The following is a 17,500-nucleotide window of genomic DNA, read 5'->3' on the forward strand; positions in this document are numbered from 1 at the left end:
CGTTTTTGTCTGGGCTCCTGGTCGTTTTTGTCTGGCGTCCTGGTCGTTTTTGTCTGGGGTCCTGGTCGTTTTTGTCTGGCGTCCTGGTCGCTTTTGTCTGGCGTCCTGGTCGTTTTTGTCTGGGCTCCTGGTCGTTTTTGTCTGGCGTCCTGGTCGCTTTTGTCTGGGGTCCTGGTCGTTTTTGTCTGGGCTCCTGGTCGTTTTTGTCTGGGGTCCTGGTCGTTTTTGTCTGGGGTCCTGGTCGCTTTTGTCTGGGCTTCTGGTCGTTTTTGTCTGGGGTCCTGGTCGTTTTTGTCTGGGGTCCTGGTCGTTTTTGTCTGGGGTCCTGGTCGTTTGTCTGGGCTCCTGGTCGTTTTTGTCTGGGCTCCTGGTCGTTTTTGTCTGGGGTCCTGGTCGTTTTTGTCTGGGGTCCTGGTCGTTTTTGTCTGGGCTCCTGGTCGTTTTTGTCTGGGGTCCTGGTCGCTTTTGTCTGGGCTTCTGGTCGCTTTTGTCTGGCGTCCTGGTCGTTTTTGTCTGGCGTCCTGGTCGCTTTTGTCTGGGCTCCTGGTCGTTTTTGTCTGGGGTCCTGGTCGTTTTTGACTGGCGTCCTGGTCGCTTTTGTCTGGGCTTCTGGTCGTTTTTGTCTGGGGTCCTGGTCGTTTTTGTCTGGGGTCCTGGTCGTTTTTGTCTGGCGTCCTGGTCGCTTTTGTCTGGGCTCCTGGTCGTTTTTGTCTGGGGTCCTGGTCGTTTTTGTCTGGGGTCCTGGTCGTTTTTGTCTGGGGTCCTGGTCGTTTTTGTCTGGGGTCCTGGTCGTTTTTGTCTGGGGTCCTGGTCGCTTTTGTCTGGGGTCCTAGTCGTTTTTGTCTGGGGTCCTGGTCGTTTTTTTCTGGGCTCCTGGTCGTTTTTTTCTGGGCTCCTGGTCGTTTTTTTCTGGGCTCCTGGTCGTTTTTGTCTGGCGTCCTGGTCGCTTTTGTCTAGGCTCCTGGTCGTTTTTGTCTGGGGTCCTGGTCGTTTTTGTCTGGGGTCCTGGTCGTTTTTGTCTGGGGTCCTGGTCGTTTTTGTCTGGGGTCCTGGTCGTTTTTGTCTGGGGTCCTGGTCGCTTTTGTCTGGGGTCCTAGTCGTTTTTGTCTGGGGTCCTGGTCGTTTTTGTCTGGGGTCCTGGTCGTTTTAGTCTGGGGTCCTGGTCCTTTTTGTCTGGGGTCCTGGTCGTTTTTGTCTGGGGTCCTGGTCGTTTTTGTCTGGGGTCCTGGTCCTTTTTGTCTGGCGTCCTGGTCGTTTTTGTCTGGGGTCCTGGTCGCTTTTGTCTGGGGTCCTGGTCGTTTTTGTCTGGGGTCCTGGTCGTTTTTGTCTGGGGTCATGGTCGTTTTTGTCTGGGGTCCTGGTCGTTTTTGTCTGGGCTCCTGGTCGCTTTTGTCTGGGGTCCTGGTCGTTTTTGTCTGGGGTCCTGGTCGTTTTTGTCTGGGGTCCTGGTCGTTTTTGTCTGGGGTCCTGGTCGTTTTTGTCTGGGGTCCTGGTCGCTTTTGTCTGGGGTCCTGGTCGTTTTTGTCTGGGGTCCTGGTCGTTTTTGTCTGGGGTCCTGGTCGTTTTTGTCTGGGGTCCTGGTCGTTTTTGTCTGGCGTCCTGGTCGTTTTTGTCTGGGCTCCTGGTCGTTTTTGTCTGGGCTCCTGGTCGTTTTTGTCTGGGGTCCTGGTCGTTTTTGTCTGGGCTCCTGGTCGTTTTTGTCTGGGCTCCTGGTCGTTTTTGTCTGGGCTCCTGGTCGTTTTTGTCTGGGGTCCTGGTCGTTTTTGTCTGGGCTCCTGGTCGTTTTTGTCTGGGCTCCTGGTCGCTTTTGTCTGGCGTCCTGGTCGTTTTTGTCTGGGCTCCTGGTCGTTTTTGTCTGGGGTCCTGGTCGTTTTTGTCTGGGGTCCTGGTCGTTTTTGTCTGGGCTCCTGGTCGTTTTTTTCTGGGCTCCTGGTCGTTTTTGTCTGGGGTCCTGGTCGTTTTTGTCTGGGGTCCTGGTCGTTTTTGTCTGGGGTCCTGGTCGTTTTTGTCTGGGCTCCTGGTCGTTTTTGTCTGGGCTCCTGGTCGTTTTTGTCTGGGCTCCTGGTCGTTTTTGTCTGGGCTCCTGGTCGCTTTTGTCTGGGGTCCTGGTCGTTTTTGTCTGGGCTCCTGGTCGTTTTTGTCTGGGGTCCTGGTCGTTCTTGTCTGGGGTCCTGGTCGTTTTTGTCTGGGGTCCTGGTCGTTTTTGTCTGGCGTCCTGGTCGTTTTTGTCTGGGCTCCTGGTCGTTTTTGTCTGGCGTCCTGGTCGTTTTTGTCTGGGGTCCTGGTCGTTTTTGTCTGGGCTCCTGGTCGTTTTTGTCTGGGCTCCTGGTCGTTTTTGTCTGGGCTCCTGGTCGTTTTAGTCTGGGCTCCTGGTCGTTTTTGTCTGGGGGCCTGGTCGTTTTTGTCTGGGGTCCTGGTCGTTTTTGTCTGGGCTCCTGGTCGTTTTTGTCTGGGGTCCTGGTCGCTTTTGTCTGGGGTCCTGGTCGTTTTTGTCTGGGGTCCTGGTCGTTTTTGTCTGGGCTCCTGGTCGTTTTTGTCTGGGGTCCTGGTCGTTTTTGTCTGGGATCCTGGTCGTTTTTGTCTGGCGTCCTGGTCGTTTTTGTCTGGGGTCCTGGTCGTTTTTGTCTGGGGTCCTGGTCGCTTTTGTCTGGGGTCCTGGTCCTTTTTGTCTGGGGTCCTGGTCGTTTTTGTCTGGCGTCCTGGTCGTTTTTGTCTGGGGTCCTGGTCGTTTTTGTCTGGGGTCCCTGGTCGTTTTTGTCTGGGGGTCCTGGTCGTTTTTGTCTGTGGGGTCCTGGTCGTTTTTGTCTGGGGTCCTGGTCGTTTTTGTCTGTGGGTCCTGGTCGTTTTTGTCTGTGGGTCCTGGTCGTTTTTGTCTGGGGTCCTGGTCGTTTTTGTCTGGGGTCCTGGTCGTTTTGTCTGGGGTCCTGGGTCTTTTTCTGGGGTCCTGGTCGTTTTGTCTGGGGTCCTGGTCGTTTGTCTGGGCTCCCTGGTCGTTTTGTCTGGGGTCCTGGTCTGTTTTGTCTGGCGTCCTGGTCGTTTTAGTCTGGGGTCCTGGTCGTTTTTGTCTGGTCCTGGGTCTTTTGTCTGGGGTCCTGGTCGCTTTTGTCTGGGGTCCTGGTCGTTTTTGTCTGGGCTCCTGGTCGTTTTGTCTGGGGTCCTGGGTCTTTTTGTCTGGGGTCCTGGTCGTTTTGTCTGAGGTCCTGGTTCTTTTGTCTGGGGTCCTGGTCGTTTTGTCTGGGCTCCTGGTCGCTTTGTCTGGGCTCCTGGTCGCTTTTGTCTGGGCTCCTGGTCGCTTTTGTGTCTGGGCTCCTGGTCGTTTTGTCTGGGGTCCTGGTCGTTTTCTTGTCTGGGGTCCTGGTCCTTTTTTGTCTGGGGTCCTGGTCGTTTTTGTCTGGGGTCCTGGGTCTTTTTTTCTGGGGTCCTGGTCGTTTTTGTCTGGGGTCCTGGTCGTTTTTGTCTGGGCTCCTGGTCGTTTTTGTCTGGGGTCCTGGTCTGTTTTGTCTGGCGTCCTGGTCGTTTTAGTCTGGGGTCCTGGTCGTTTTTGTCTGAGGTCCTGGGTCTTTTTGTCTGGGGTCCTGGTCGCTTTTGTCTGGGGTCCTGGTCGTTTTTGTCTGGGCTCCGGTCGTTTTTGTCTGGGGTCCTGGGTCTTTTTGTCTGGGGTCCTGGTCGTTTTTGTCTGAGGTCCTGGTTCTTTTTGTCTGGGGTCCTGGTCGTTTTTGTCTGGGCTCCTGGTCGCTTTTGTCTGGGCTCCTGGTCGCTTTTGTCTGGGCTCCTGGTCGCTTTTGTCTGGGCTCCTGGTCGTTTTTGTCTGGGGTCCTGGTCGTTCTTGTCTGGGGTCCTGGTCGTTTTTGTCTGGCGTCTTGGTCGTTTTTGTCTGGCGTCCTGGTCGTTTTTGTCTGGCGTCCTGGTCGTTTTTGTCTGGGGTCCTGGTCGTTTTTGTCTGGGGTCCTGGTCGTTTTTGTCTGGGGTCCTGGGTCTTTTTGTCTGGCGTCCTGGTCGTTTTTGTCTGGGGTCCTGGTCGTTTTAGTCTGGGGTCCTGGTCCTTTTTGTCTGGGGTCCTGGTCGTTTTTGTCTGGGGTCCTGGTCGTTCTTGTCTGGGGTCCTGGTCGTTTTTGTCTGGGGTCCTGGTCGTTTTTGTCTGGGCTCCTGGTCGTTTTTGTATGGGGTCCTGGTCGTTTTTGTCTGGGGTCCTGGTCGTTTTTGTCTGGGGTCCTGGTCGTTTTTGTCTGGGGTCCTGGTCCTTTTTGTCTGGGGTCCTGGTCGTTTTTGTCTGGGCTCCTGGTCGTTTTAGTCTGGGGTCCTGGTCTCTTTTGTCTGGCGTCCTGGTCGTTTTAGTCTGGGGTCCTGGTCGTTTTTGTCTGAGGTCCTGGGTCTTTTTGTCTGGGGTCCTGGTCGCTTTTGTCTGGGGTCCTGGTCGTTTTTGTCTGGGCTCCTGGTCGTTTTTGTCTGGGGTCCTGGGTCTTTTTGTCTGGGGTCCTGGTCGTTTTTGTCTGAGGTCCTGGGTCTTTTTGTCTGGGGTCCTGGTCGTTTTTGTCTGGGCTCCTGGTCGTTATTCGGGCCCTGGTCGCTTTTGTCTGGGCTCCTGGTCGCTTTTGTTCGGGCCTCTGGTCGTTTTTGTTTGGGGTCCTGGTCGTTCTGGTCTGGGGTCCTGGTCGTTTTTGGTTCAGTCCTGGTCGTTTTTGTCTGGGGTCCTGGTCGTTTTTGTCTGGCGTCCTGGTCGTTTTTGTCTGGGGTCCTGGTCGTTTTAGTCTGAGGTCCTGGTCCTTTTTGTCTGGGGTCCTGGTCGTTTTGGTCTGGGGTCCTGGTCGTTTTTGTCTGGGGTCCTGGTCGTTTTTGTCTGGGGTCCTGGTCGTTTTTGTCTGGGCTCCTGGTCGTTTTTGTCTGGCGTCCTGGTCGTTTTTGTCTGGGGTCCTGGTCGTTTTTGTCTGGGGTCCTGGTCGTTTTTGTCTGGGGTCCTGGTCGTTTTTGTCTGGGGTCCTGGTCGTTTTTGTCTGGGGTCATGGTCGTTTTAGTCTGGGGTCCTGGTCGTTTTTGTCTGGGGTCCTGGTCATTTTTTGTCTGGGGCCCTGGTCGTTTTTGTATGGGGTCCTGGTCGTTTTTGTCTGGGGTCCTGGTCGTTTTTGTCTGGGGCCCTGGTCGTTTTTGTCTGGGGCCCTGGTCGTTTTTGTCTGGGGTCCTGGTCGTTTTTGTCTGGGGTCCTGGTCGTTTTTGTCTGGGGTCCTGGTCGTTTTTGTCTGGGCTCCTGGTCGTTTTTGTCTGGGCTCCTGGTCGTTTTTGTCTGGGCTCCTGGTCGTTTTTGTCTGAGGTCCTGGTCAGCGTTTTTGTCTGGGGTCCTGGCTGTTTTGTCTGGGCTCCTGGTCGTTTTTGTCTGGGGTCCTGGTCGTTCTTGTCTGGGGTCCTGGTCGTTTTTGTCTGGGGTCCTGGTCGTTTTTGTCTGGCGTCCTGGTCGTTTTTGTCTGGGCTCCTGGTCGTGTTTGTCTGGCGTCCTGGTCGTTTTTGGTTCGGGGTCCTGTCGCTTTTGTCTGGGCTCCGGCTTTGTCTGGGCTCCTGGTCGTTTTTGTCTGGGCTCCTGGTCGTTTTAGTCTGGGCTCCTGGTCGTTTTTGTCTGGGGGCCTGGTCGTTTTTGTCTGGGCTCCTGGTCGTTTTTGTCTGGGCTCCTGGTCGTTTTTGTCTGGGGTCCTGGTCGCTTTTGTCTGGGGTCCTGGTCGTTTTTGTCTGGGGTCCTGGTCGTTTTTGTCTGGGCTCCTGGTCGTTCTTGTCTGGGGTCCTGGTCGTTTTTGTCTGGGATCCTGGTCGTTTTTGTCTGGCGTCCTGGTCGTTTTTGTCTGGGGTCCTGGTCGTTTTTGTCTGGGGTCCTGGTCGCTTTTGTCTGGGGTCCTGGTCCTTTTTGTCTGGGGTCCTGGTCGTTTTTGTCTGGCGTCCTGGTCGTTTTTGTCTGGGGTCCTGGTCGTTTTTGTCTGGGGTCCTGGTCGTTTTTGTCTGGGGTCCTGGTCGTTTTTGTCTGGGGTCCTGGTCGTTTTTGTCTGGGGTCCTGGTCGTTTTTGTCTGGGGTCCTGGTCGTTTTTGTCTGGGGTCCTGGTCGTTTTTGTCTGGGGTCCTGGTCCTTTTTGTCTGGGGTCCTGGTCGTTTTTGTCTGGGGTCCTGGGTCTTTTTTTCTGGGGTCCTGGTCGTTTTTGTCTGGGGTCCTGGTCGTTTTTGTCTGGGCTCCTGGTCGTTTTTGTCTGGGGTCCTGGTCTGTTTTGTCTGGCGTCCTGGTCGTTTTAGTCTGGGGTCCTGGTCGTTTTTGTCTGAGGTCCTGGGTCTTTTTGTCTGGGGTCCTGGTCGCTTTTGTCTGGGGTCCTGGTCGTTTTTGTCTGGGCTCCTGGTCGTTTTTGTCTGGGGTCCTGGGTCTTTTTGTCTGGGGTCCTGGTCGTTTTTGTCTGAGGTCCTGGTTCTTTTTGTCTGGGGTCCTGGTCGTTTTTGTCTGGGCTCCTGGTCGCTTTTGTCTGGGCTCCTGGTCGCTTTTGTCTGGGCTCCTGGTCGCTTTTGTCTGGGCTCCTGGTCGTTTTTGTCTGGGGTCCTGGTCGTTCTTGTCTGGGGTCCTGGTCGTTTTTGTCTGGCGTCTTGGTCGTTTTTGTCTGGCGTCCTGGTCGTTTTTGTCTGGCGTCCTGGTCGTTTTTGTCTGGGGTCCTGGTCGTTTTTGTCTGGGGTCCTGGTCGTTTTTGTCTGGGGTCCTGGGTCTTTTTGTCTGGCGTCCTGGTCGTTTTTGTCTGGGGTCCTGGTCGTTTTAGTCTGGGGTCCTGGTCCTTTTTGTCTGGGGTCCTGGTCGTTTTTGTCTGGGGTCCTGGTCGTTCTTGTCTGGGGTCCTGGTCGTTTTTGTCTGGGGTCCTGGTCGTTTTTGTCTGGGCTCCTGGTCGTTTTTGTCTGGCGTCATGGTCGTTTTTGTCTGGGGTCCTGGTCGTTTTTGTCTGGGGTCCTGGTCGTTTTTGTCTGGGGTCCTGGTCCTTTTTGTCTGGGGTCCTGGTCGTTTTTGTCTGGGCTCCTGGTCGTTTTAGTCTGGGGTCCTGGTCTCTTTTGTCTGGCGTCCTGGTCGTTTTAGTCTGGGGTCCTGGTCGTTTTTGTCTGAGGTCCTGGGTCTTTTTGTCTGGGGTCCTGGTCGCTTTTGTCTGGGGTCCTGGTCGTTTTTGTCTGGGCTCCTGGTCGTTTTTGTCTGGGGTCCTGGGTCTTTTTGTCTGGGGTCCTGGTCGTTTTTGTCTGAGGTCCTGGGTCTTTTTGTCTGGGGTCCTGGTCGTTTTTGTCTGGGCTCCTGGTCGCTTTTGTCTGGGCTCCTGGTCGCTTTTGTCTGGGCTCCTGGTCGCTTTTGTCTGGGCTCCTGGTCGTTTTTGTCTGGGGTCCTGGTCGTTCTTGTCTGGGGTCCTGGTCGTTTTTGTCTGGGGTCCTGGTCGTTTTTGTCTGGCGTCCTGGTCGTTTTTGTCTGGCGTCCTGGTCGTTTTTGTCTGGGGTCCTGGTCGTTTTAGTCTGAGGTCCTGGTCCTTTTTGTCTGGGGTCCTGGTCGTTTTGGTCTGGGGTCCTGGTCGTTTTTGTCTGGGGTCCTGGTCGTTTTTGTCTGGGGTCCTGGTCGTTTTTGTCTGGGCTCCTGGTCGTTTTTGTCTGGCGTCCTGGTCGTTTTTGTCTGGGGTCCTGGTCGTTTTTGTCTGGGGTCCTGGTCGTTTTTGTCTGGGGTCCTGGTCGTTTTTGTCTGGGGTCCTGGTCGTTTTTGTCTGGGGTCATGGTCGTTTTAGTCTGGGGTCCTGGTCGTTTTTGTCTGGGGTCCTGGTCATTTTTTGTCTGGGGCCCTGGTCGTTTTTGTATGGGGTCCTGGTCGTTTTTGTCTGGGGTCCTGGTCGTTTTTGTCTGGGGCCCTGGTCGTTTTTGTCTGGGGCCCTGGTCGTTTTTGTCTGGGGTCCTGGTCGTTTTTGTCTGGGGTCCTGGTCGTTTTTGTCTGGGGTCCTGGTCGTTTTTGTCTGGGCTCCTGGTCGTTTTTGTCTGGGCTCCTGGTCGTTTTTGTCTGGGCTCCTGGTCGTTTTTGTCTGGGCTCCTGGTCGCTTTTGTCTGGGGTCCTGGTCGTTTTTGTCTGGGCTCCTGGTCGTTTTTGTCTGGGGTCCTGGTCGTTCTTGTCTGGGGTCCTGGTCGTTTTTGTCTGGGGTCCTGGTCGTTTTGTCCTGGCGTCCCTGGTCGTTTTTGTCCTGGGCTCCTGGTCGTTTTGTCTGGCGTCCTGGTCGTTTTTGTCTCGGGGTCCTGGTCGTTTTTGTCTGGGCTCCTGGTCGTTTTTGTCTGGGCTCCTGGTCGTTTTGTCTCAGGGCTCCTGGTCGTTTTAGTCTGGGCTCCTGGTCGTTTTGTCTGGGAGCCTGGTCGTTTTTGTCTGGGCTCCTGGTCGTTTTGTCTGGGCTCCTGGTCGTTTTTGTCTGGGGTCCTGGTCGCTTTTTGTCTGGGGTCCTGGTCGTTTTTGTCTGGGGTCCTGGTCGTTTTTGTCTGGGCTTCCTGGTCGTTCTTGTCTGGGGTCCTGGTCGTTTTGTCTGGGATCCTGGTCGTTTTTGTCTGGCGTCCTGGTCGTTTTGTCTGGGGGGGTCCTGGTCGTTTTTGTCTGGGGTCCTGGTCGCTTTTGTCTGGGGTCCTGGTCCTTTTTGTCTGGGGTCCTGGTCGTTTTTGTCTGGCGTCCTGGTCGTTTTTGTCTGGGGTCCTGGTCGTTTTGTCTGGGGTCCTGGTCGTTTTTGTCTGGGAGTCCCTGGTCGTTTTTGTCTGGGGTCCTGGTCTCTTCGTTTTTGTCTGGGGGTCCTGGTCGTTTTGTCTGGGGTCCTGGTCGTTTTTGTCTGGGGTCCTGGTCGTTTTTGTCTGGGGTCCTGGTCCTTTTTGTCTGGGGTCCTGGTCGTTTTTGTCTGGGGTCCTGGGTCTTTTTTTCTGGGGTCCTGGTCGTTTTTGTCTGGGGTCCTGGTGTTTTTGTCTGGGCTCCTGGTCGTTTTGTCCTGAGGGTCCTGGTCTGTTTTGTCTGGCGTCCTGGTCGTTTTAGTCTGGGGTCCTGGTCGTTTTTGTCTGAGGTCCTGGGTCTTTTTGTCTGGGGTCCTGGTCGCTTTTGTCTGGGGTCCTGGTCGTTTTTGTCTGGGCTCCTGGTCGTTTTTGTCTGGGGTCCTGGGTCTTTTTGTCTGGGGTCCTGGTCGTTTTTGTCTGAGGTCCTGGTTCTTTTTGTCTGGGGTCCTGGTCGTTTTTGTCTGGGCTCCTGGTCGCTTTTGTCTGGGCTCCTGGTCGCTTTTGTCTGGGCTCCTGGTCGCTTTTGTCTGGGCTCCTGGTCGTTTTGTCTGGGGTCCTGGTCGTTCTTGTCTGGGGTCCTGGTCGTTTTTGTCTGGCGTCTTGGTCGTTTTTGTCTGGCGTCCTGGTCGTTTTTGTCTGGCGTCCTGGTCGTTTTTGTCTGGGGTCCTGGTCGTTTTTGTCTGGGGTCCTGGTCGTTTTGTCTGGGGTCCTGGGTCTTTTTGTCTGGCGTCCTGGTCGTTTTTGTCTGGGGTCCTGGTCGTTTTAGTCTGGGGTCCTGGTCCTTTTTGTCTGGGGTCCTGGTCGTTTTTGTCTGGGGTCCTGGTCGTTCTTGTCTGGGGTCCTGGTCGTTTTTGTCTGGGGTCCTGGTCGTTTTTGTCTGGGCTCCTGGTCGTTTTTGTCTGGCGTCATGGTCGTTTTTGTCTGGGGTCCTGGTCGTTTTTGTCTGGGGTCCTGGTCGTTTTTGTCTGGGGTCCTGGTCCTTTTTGTCTGGGGTCCTGGTCGTTTTTGTCTGGGCTCCTGGTCGTTTTAGTCTGGGGTCCTGGTCTCTTTTGTCTGGCGTCCTGGTCGTTTTAGTCTGGGGTCCTGGTCGTTTTTGTCTGAGGTCCTGGGTCTTTTTGTCTGGGGTCCTGGTCGCTTTTGTCTGGGGTCCTGGTCGTTTTTGTCTGGGCTCCTGGTCGTTTTTGTCTGGGGTCCTGGGTCTTTTTGTCTGGGGTCCTGGTCGTTTTTGTCTGAGGTCCTGGGTCTTTTTGTCTGGGGTCCTGGTCGTTTTTGTCTGGGCTCCTGGTCGCTTTTGTCTGGGCTCCTGGTCGCTTTTGTCTGGGCTCCTGGTCGCTTTTGTCTGGGCTCCTGGTCGTTTTGTCTAGGTCCTGGTCGTTCTTGTCTGGGGTCCTGGTCGTTTTTGTCTGGGGTCCTGGTCGTTTTTGTCTGGGGTCCTGGTCGTTTTTGTCTGGCGTCCTGGTCGTTTTTGTCTGGGGTCCTGGTCGTTTTAGTCTGAGGTCCTGGTCCTTTTTGTCTGGGGTCCTGGTCGTTTTGGTCTGGGGTCCTGGTCGTTTTTGTCTGGGGTCCTGGTCGTTTTTGTCTGGGGTCCTGGTCGTTTTTGTCTGGGCTCCTGGTCGTTTTTGTCTGGCGTCCTGGTCGTTTTTGTCTGGGGTCCTGGTCGTTTTGTCTGGGGTCCCTGGTCGTTTTTGTCTGAGGTCCTGGTCGTTTTTGTCTGGGGTCCTGGTCGTTTTGTCTCAGGGGTCATGGTCGTTTTTTTTAGTCTGGGGTCCTGCAGATGGTTTTTGTCTGGGGTCCTGGTCATTTTTTGTCTGGGGCCCTGGTCGTTTTTGTATGGGGTCCTGGTCGTTTTTGTCTGGGGTCCTGGTCGTTTTTGTCTGGGGCCCTGGTCGTTTTTGTCTGGGGCCCTGGTCGTTTTTGTCTGGGGTCCTGGTCGTTTTTGTCTGGGGTCCTGGTCGTTTTTGTCTGGGGTCCTGCTCGTTTTAGTCTGGGGTCCTGCTCGTTTTAGTCTGGGGTCCTGCTCGATTTTCTCTCTCCCGATGGCAAGGGGAAGGAAAAGGATGGGGATCACGTGCGGGATTATGACGTGTCTTGACTTCGCTAAGGGAGAGGCAGTGGGAGGGAGGGGGGGGGGGGGACGAGAAGGGCTGGACTGGAGGAGGTAGGGATATAAAGAGACAGACAGACAGACAGACAGACAGAGGCAGAGAGACAGAAAAAGAGAGATAGAGACAGAGACAGAAACAGATAGAGATAGAGACAGAGACAGGTAGAGATAGAGACAGAGACAGATAGAGATAGAGACAGAGAGAAAGTGAGAGAGAGACAAAAAGAGAGAGAGAATTGAACATACTCGTTGAAATTGAATAAAGAAAAGTCTGGATAAAGAGTGAATAAGATCATAATGAGAAAACAGAAAAATCAAACCGAATGCAGGAATCGACGAAGGGCAAGGAAGGGTTAAAGAGGTTTAAGAAAGTTAAACAGAAAACGGGATGAAAGAAAAAAAAATGAAGACAATATAAGAATGAGAATGACCGTCTTCACAACACAAAGATATGTATTTAATAGGTTTCGAATATATCTTCGTCAGAAATAAATGTATTTATGACGAAGATTGTGAAGATATTCATTCTCATTAATACTTTTGTACATTGTCAATATAACTCCAGAACAAAGAAAATCATATAAATAAATGCATGAATTGTTATAGTAAACGCACGCCCAGATGGTCAATCAGTCCAAGAATAGACAAACGCAGAAATGAATTGCTAAGTACGTAAGTTGTTTCACCAAGAAATGAATATCTAAATTAATTTTTGATTAACGAAATGAGTAAATAGATAAATGTGTAAATAGATAAGTAAACAAACAGATAAAAATGAATAGATACGTAAAATAAAATGTGAAAATATATAAATACAAATCAATTAATATACATGTAAATAGAATAAATGAGTTGATAAATAGACACATTTCCAAATTTAAATATCCGTAAGTAAGTAAATGAAATAAACTAAGACGTTAGTGAATGGAAGGCAAAATAAGGCGGATAAAAGGACAAGAAATTTTCCTTCTTGTCAGCCACGCGTGCTGCGAGAGGGCAACGCAGCTTCGGTTGCAGGTCCTTTTTCTATCTATTTATCGCTCTCTCTCTCTCTCTTTCTTTCTCTTTCTCTCTCTCTCTTTCTCCATCTGTCTCTCTCTCTCTCTCTGTCTCTCTCTCTCTCTCTCTCTCTCTCTCTCTCTCTCTCTCTCTCTCTCTCTCTCTCTCTCTCTCTCTCTCTCTCTCTCTCTCTCTCTCTCTCTCTCTCTCTCTCTCCCTCTCTTTCTCTCTCTCTCTCTCTCTCTCTCTCTCTCTCTCTCTCTCTCTCTCTCTCTGTCTCTCTCTCTCTCTCTCTCTCTCTCTCTCTCTCTCTCTCTCTCTCTCTCTCTCTCTCTCTCTCTCTCTCTCTCTCTCTCTCTCTCTTTCTTTCTCTCTCTCTCTCTTTCTCTCTCTCTCTCTTTCTCTCTCTCTCTCTCTCTCTCTCTCTCTCTCTCTCTCTCTCTCTCTCTCTCTCTCTCTCTCTCTCTCTCTCTTGATCTCTCTCTCTCTTTGATCTCTTGATTTCTCTCTCTCTCTCTTTTGATCTTTCTCTCTTGATCTCTCTCTCTCTCTCTCTCTCTCTCTCTCTCTCTCTCTCTCTCTCTCTCTCTCTCTCTCTCTCTCTCTCTCTCTCTCTCTCTCTCTCTCTCTCGTGATCACTCTTTCTCTTTCTTTCTTTCTCTCTCTCTCTCTCTCTCTCTCTCTCTCTCTCTCTCTCTCTCTCTCTCTCTCTCTCTCTCTCTCTCTCTCTCTCTCTCTCTCTCTCTCTATCTATCTATCTCTATCTATCTCTCTGTCTCTTTGTCTCTCTGTCTCTCTCTCTCTCTCTCTCTCTCTCTCTCTCTCTCTCTCTCTCTCTCTCTCTCTCTCTCTCTCTCTCTCTCTCTCTCTCTCTCTCTCTCACTCTCTCTCTTGCTCTCTTGCTGTCTCTTTCTCTCACTCTCTCTCTCTCTTTCTTTCTCTTTCTCTCTCTCTCTCTCTCTCTCTCTCTCTCTCTCTCTCTCTCTCTCTCTCTCTCTCTCTCTTGATCTCTCTCTCTCTCTCTTGATCTCTCTCTCTCTCTCTTGATCTCTCTCTCTTTCTCTTTTGATCTCTCTTTCGAAAAAAAAGTTTTCAGAGAAATATTGAAAACAAAAAACTTTTCACACTTGGCGGTCTAAATGAGGATGAAAACAAGCCCATTTCAAAATTAACTAAAACAAAGTTGAACAACTGGCAAGTAAACCTACGAGGATCACAGATAACACTTGATTAATTGGTGTAATAATAAACAGCTGACATCGTTCTCCGCACAAACGTCATCCCATGCCATGTTGCCGATCACGAACTCATAAGGAAACCAAAACGACCAACAGTCATAAAAAAAAAAAACTTTCGTGAATTAGCCAATTATGATTCGTCAATCATTATGCCAACTCATGATAGCGAAAGAATCAACTCTTTAAAGATTAATTGTGTTCCCGGAAGTGATCAGTGACAGATGCCATCGTCCCCTTTGTTATAAAAAACTACTAGACGTCCTCCTGCTCCATGGGTAAACCACGAGAGTCATAACAGAGAGAAATGGTGTTCATAAAGTTCTCAAAAATAACAGATTCGACATGGCACTCCAGGCTGACTATAAACAAAGGAAGAGAAATGACAAATCACTAATACAAGAAGCCAAAACCGATTGTTTAAGATATAGATTAACAAGTAAAAAGATACTTGTACCAAACAAAAAACGTCATAAAGATATTAATCTAAATTCCAGATTTAGTGCGAATGAGTTTAATGAGTTCTTTGCTAAAATTGGACATCTCACATGCGAACAAACAAATGCTTCCATATCTCAGCAAAATACAGGTAGAATGAGTTTCAAACCACAACCAGTTAAATAGAAACTTTAACTCTGACAATAAAACAGCTGCGTGAAACAAATGCTGTGTGAGTGGATGGCACTGCTTTTCGCTTTATCAGAGACAGTCAACCTGCTACCGCGCTAAATCTATTATCTTTATTACATCTTTAGTCACCGGTGACTTCCCATCGCTTTGGAAACATGGCAAAATAACACCAGGATCCAAATTTGGAGACACAGATGAAGTTAATTATCGCCCTATTACCATAGTTCCTATACTGTCTAAGGTTCTTGAAAAAATCGTAGCAGACCAATTGACCTCATTTCTAGAGACACATGACCTACTGTCTAGAACACAACATGGCTTCGGAAGAAAGCTGTCTACTGAGACAGCACTACTGTAGATTACAAATAAAATTTGTGAGAATATAGACAACAACCATATAAACTTGCTTACAGTGTGGGACTTATCTAAGGCCTTTGATAGTGTCAATCACAAAATCCTAATCAATCACAAAATTGATACATATTGATTCAGAAGCAATATAAGTAATATAACCCCATCAGTCAAAATTCGCGAGAATATATCAGCAAAACAGATGGCATTCTTCGGTGTTCCACAAGGATGAACTGATAAAAGACCCAGGAGACTTTCACGAGTAAAAGGATACTTTGACACAAATGGCCTCAAGATAAATTCAGATAAAGCACATTGTATTTTCATAAAATGATCAAAGGTTTTAATTCAAAAAGGCTTTTAACCCGTCCAACTGTAGGTAACACAACCTGTGTCCAAACAAGACAGGTTAACTCCCTATATGTCAGACACTGAAACGTGGACCCATGATCTGGAAACATCTACTTTGTAATATAAGAAACATTCAAAACTCAAATACATTCAAAAAGAAATTAAGGGAACATCTTTTAAATCACCAATGACATCAGGTTTCAAAATGTAAGAATAGGGACGGTCATCGTGACGTCACCAGGGCTGCCACGTGATCAGTCGGGAGACAGTGGTTGGCAAAAACAACAAAATCCCACGAACTCCGTTATTAAGTATTGGTCTGTTGCGAACATCGTCCCTTTTTTCTCGATTTTTACAAGATTCGCAATCTTTTTCACCCTTTTCTAAGAAACTCCGACATGGTAAACAGTTGCATTATTGTTGGATGTGTAAATTGACAGCAAAAAAGTTCAACTTTGAGTTTCAATTGCTTCCAAAAGACCCCGAGAGAAGGAGGCTTTGGCTATCAATCGCAAGAACTTTGATCCTGCACCTGGGAGTGATGTAAGAGTTTGTGCTAAAGGTACGTACGATAGCTTTTCTATAAAGACATTCTAAAATTTAAACGGTTATGTTATACCGTCATAACTCTTTGTAGGGATGTATTTCCCCGTGGTTAGGCATAGGCCTAGGCGGTGGTAGATGTGTGTGACTGGTTACATTTGTGTATCTTCTTTCACCTGAAGTTTCAGTTAATTTGATTTTAAAACTTTCCCTGAACAAAGGTCGTAAGACATTAAATGGGAACAAAAAAAGATAGTAAATCTAATGACTGCTACACTGCCCTCTCAACAACAGGAAATTTGCTTAATTCTTTACAAAGTATCATGATGAGTATTGCGTGGAAATGTAAATTTAACCTTTTAGAAAAATCTGGCTATAACGGCCGAAAAATATTGATAAAACTCCTGGTTTGAGCAACTTGTACCCTTCCAGAGATTTGTAGGCCTTTAATTCTTTGTATGTGTAAACACCAGGTGTTTGTATAAAGGTCGGTCAACCAAACAGTTAGTATGGCCCAGCGAATACAGATAGCTGTATTCTGATTTTTCTTATGTTAAATACCAAATTCCATTTTCCTGTTTTGTTTTAAAACTTAAGAAAAATACTTGAAAGCTGCGAGTGATTTGTAGGCTTTCAACTCCTCTTTTGTGTAACTACCCGGCGTGTGTATTAGGTAGAGATAAATATCACCAAAACTAACATAGGGCCAACCATTGGGACTTTCAGACCAGCCATCAAGAGAGAGAAAGGATCTGGTAAGCTTTCTGTACCTTTAGAACACTTCAGATTTTCATCAACGATTTTAGCAAATAAATCGAGAGATTTTTAGTAGGTTGACATCGTTTTTACGGCTGATTCAGCAGCCATTGTTGATCTTTTGCCCACCAGTGTTGTGCGCGTGCGCGAAAAAGCGTTTTGTTTTTGTTTTGATGGCCGTCCCTGTAGACAAGATGTATTATTTACTACCATTGATTCTGTGTTAAGTTATACTTATATCTGCTGTAATATCACTATGTATGTAATGTGAATAACCGTCTTAAATATGGAATATTTTAAATTTTGAATATGAATTTGAACTCTCTCTCTCTCTCTCTCTCTCTCTCTCTCTCTCTCTCTCTCTCTCTCTCTCTCTCTATTTCTCTCTCTCTCTCTCTCTCTCTCTCTCTCTCTCTCTCTCTCTCTCTCTCTCTCTCTCTCTCTCTCTCTCTCTCTCTCTCTCTCTCCCCCTCTTTCTCTCTTTATCTCTCTCAGTCTCTATCTATTTATGTATCTATCTCTGTCTCCCTCTCTTTATCAATATCACTCACTCTCTATCTATCTATCTATCTATCTATCTATCTATCTATCTATCTATCTATCTATCTCTCACTCACTCACTCACTCATATATATATATATATATATATATATATATATATATATATATATATATATATATATATATATATATATATATATATATACATCTCTAGGAATCTTACACATTCTAACCATTATCATCACCATCCTCTTTTCCACCACCTACATCACAACACCACTCTCCACCCAACCCAGCCTTAACACATCAGCCCCCCAAGTTCACCCCCAAGACACTCCTCCACCCCCCCCTCACCCAGACTACACCCTAAGATCACCCACCCCTAAGACACCCTCCCCCACGACCACCCCTCGCCAGACCACCCACCAAGACCCCCCAGACCACCCACCAAGACCTCCCCAGACCACCCCTCAAAGACCCCTCCAAGACCCCCCTCTCCCCCCCCCCCTAAAGACCACCCCCCTAAAGACCACCCCCTAAAGACCACCCCCTAAAGACCACCCCCTAAAGACCACCCCCTAAAGACCACCCCCTAAAGACCACCACCCCTAAAGACCACCCCTCCTAGACCACCCCCTAAAGACCACCCCTAAAGACCATCCCCCTAAGACCACCACCCCTAAAGACCACCCCCTCCTAAAGACCACCCCCTAAAGACCATCCCCCTAAGACCACCACCCCTAAAGACCACCCTAAGACCACCCCCTCCTAAAGACCACCCCCTAAAGACCATCCCCTAAAGACCACCACCCTAAAGACCACCCCTCCTAAAGACCACCCCCCTGAAGACCACCCCCCTAAAGACCACCCCCCTAAAGACCATCCCGAAGACCCTCTGTGCAACCTCTGACCCTTGTCCTCCTGCAGCTGGCGGGCCTCACGTCGGAGAAGGTCCTCGAGTTCATCGAGAGGTACGAGCCGGCGCCCGAGGCCAGGAAGAACAAGCAGATGCTGATTGACGGTGAGACCCCGCGGTGTCCGTGCGCGCGCGCGCTGTCTGTCTGTCTGTCTGTCTATGTATCTGCCTATCTATCTCTCTGTCTGTCTATGTATCTGCCTATCTATCTATCTGTCTGTCTATGTATATGCCTGTCTATCTGTCTGTCTGTCTATGTATCTACTTATCTATCTGTCTGTCTGTGTATGTATCTATCTGTGTGCCTATCTATCTGTCTGTCTGTCTGTGTATCTGCCTATGTATTTGCCT

General features: G+C 49.5%; 2 protein-coding genes across 2 annotated transcripts in view; one reads left to right on the forward strand and one right to left on the reverse strand.

The window, feature by feature from the left end:
- Window positions 1-4,287: 4,287 nt before the first annotated feature.
- LOC138859866 (serine/arginine repetitive matrix protein 1-like) lies at window positions 4,288-13,265 on the reverse strand. Its single transcript, XM_070116175.1, has 7 exons — window positions 13,262-13,265; window positions 9,822-10,328; window positions 8,966-9,166; window positions 8,322-8,654; window positions 7,063-7,263; window positions 6,206-6,449; window positions 4,288-4,801 (listed from the first exon to the last, which is right to left on the reverse strand). The coding sequence occupies exons 1-7, from the start codon at window positions 13,263-13,265 to the stop codon at window positions 4,288-4,290; spliced, it is 2,004 nt and encodes a 667-aa protein (XP_069972276.1).
- A 2,640-nt stretch (window positions 13,266-15,905) lies between these two features.
- LOC113820542 (inactive phospholipase C-like protein 2) overlaps window positions 15,906-17,500 on the forward strand; it is a 45,659-nt gene continuing 44,064 nt past the window's right edge. Inside the window, 2 exon segments of the mRNA XM_070116186.1 lie at window positions 15,906-15,928; window positions 17,112-17,254. Of these exon segments, the coding sequence (XP_069972287.1) occupies window positions 15,906-15,928; window positions 17,112-17,254 (166 nt within the window).

This window comes from Penaeus vannamei, chromosome 3 (assembly GCF_042767895.1).
Source record: "Penaeus vannamei isolate JL-2024 chromosome 3, ASM4276789v1, whole genome shotgun sequence".
Taxonomy (NCBI): Eukaryota; Metazoa; Arthropoda; class Malacostraca; order Decapoda; family Penaeidae; genus Penaeus; species Penaeus vannamei.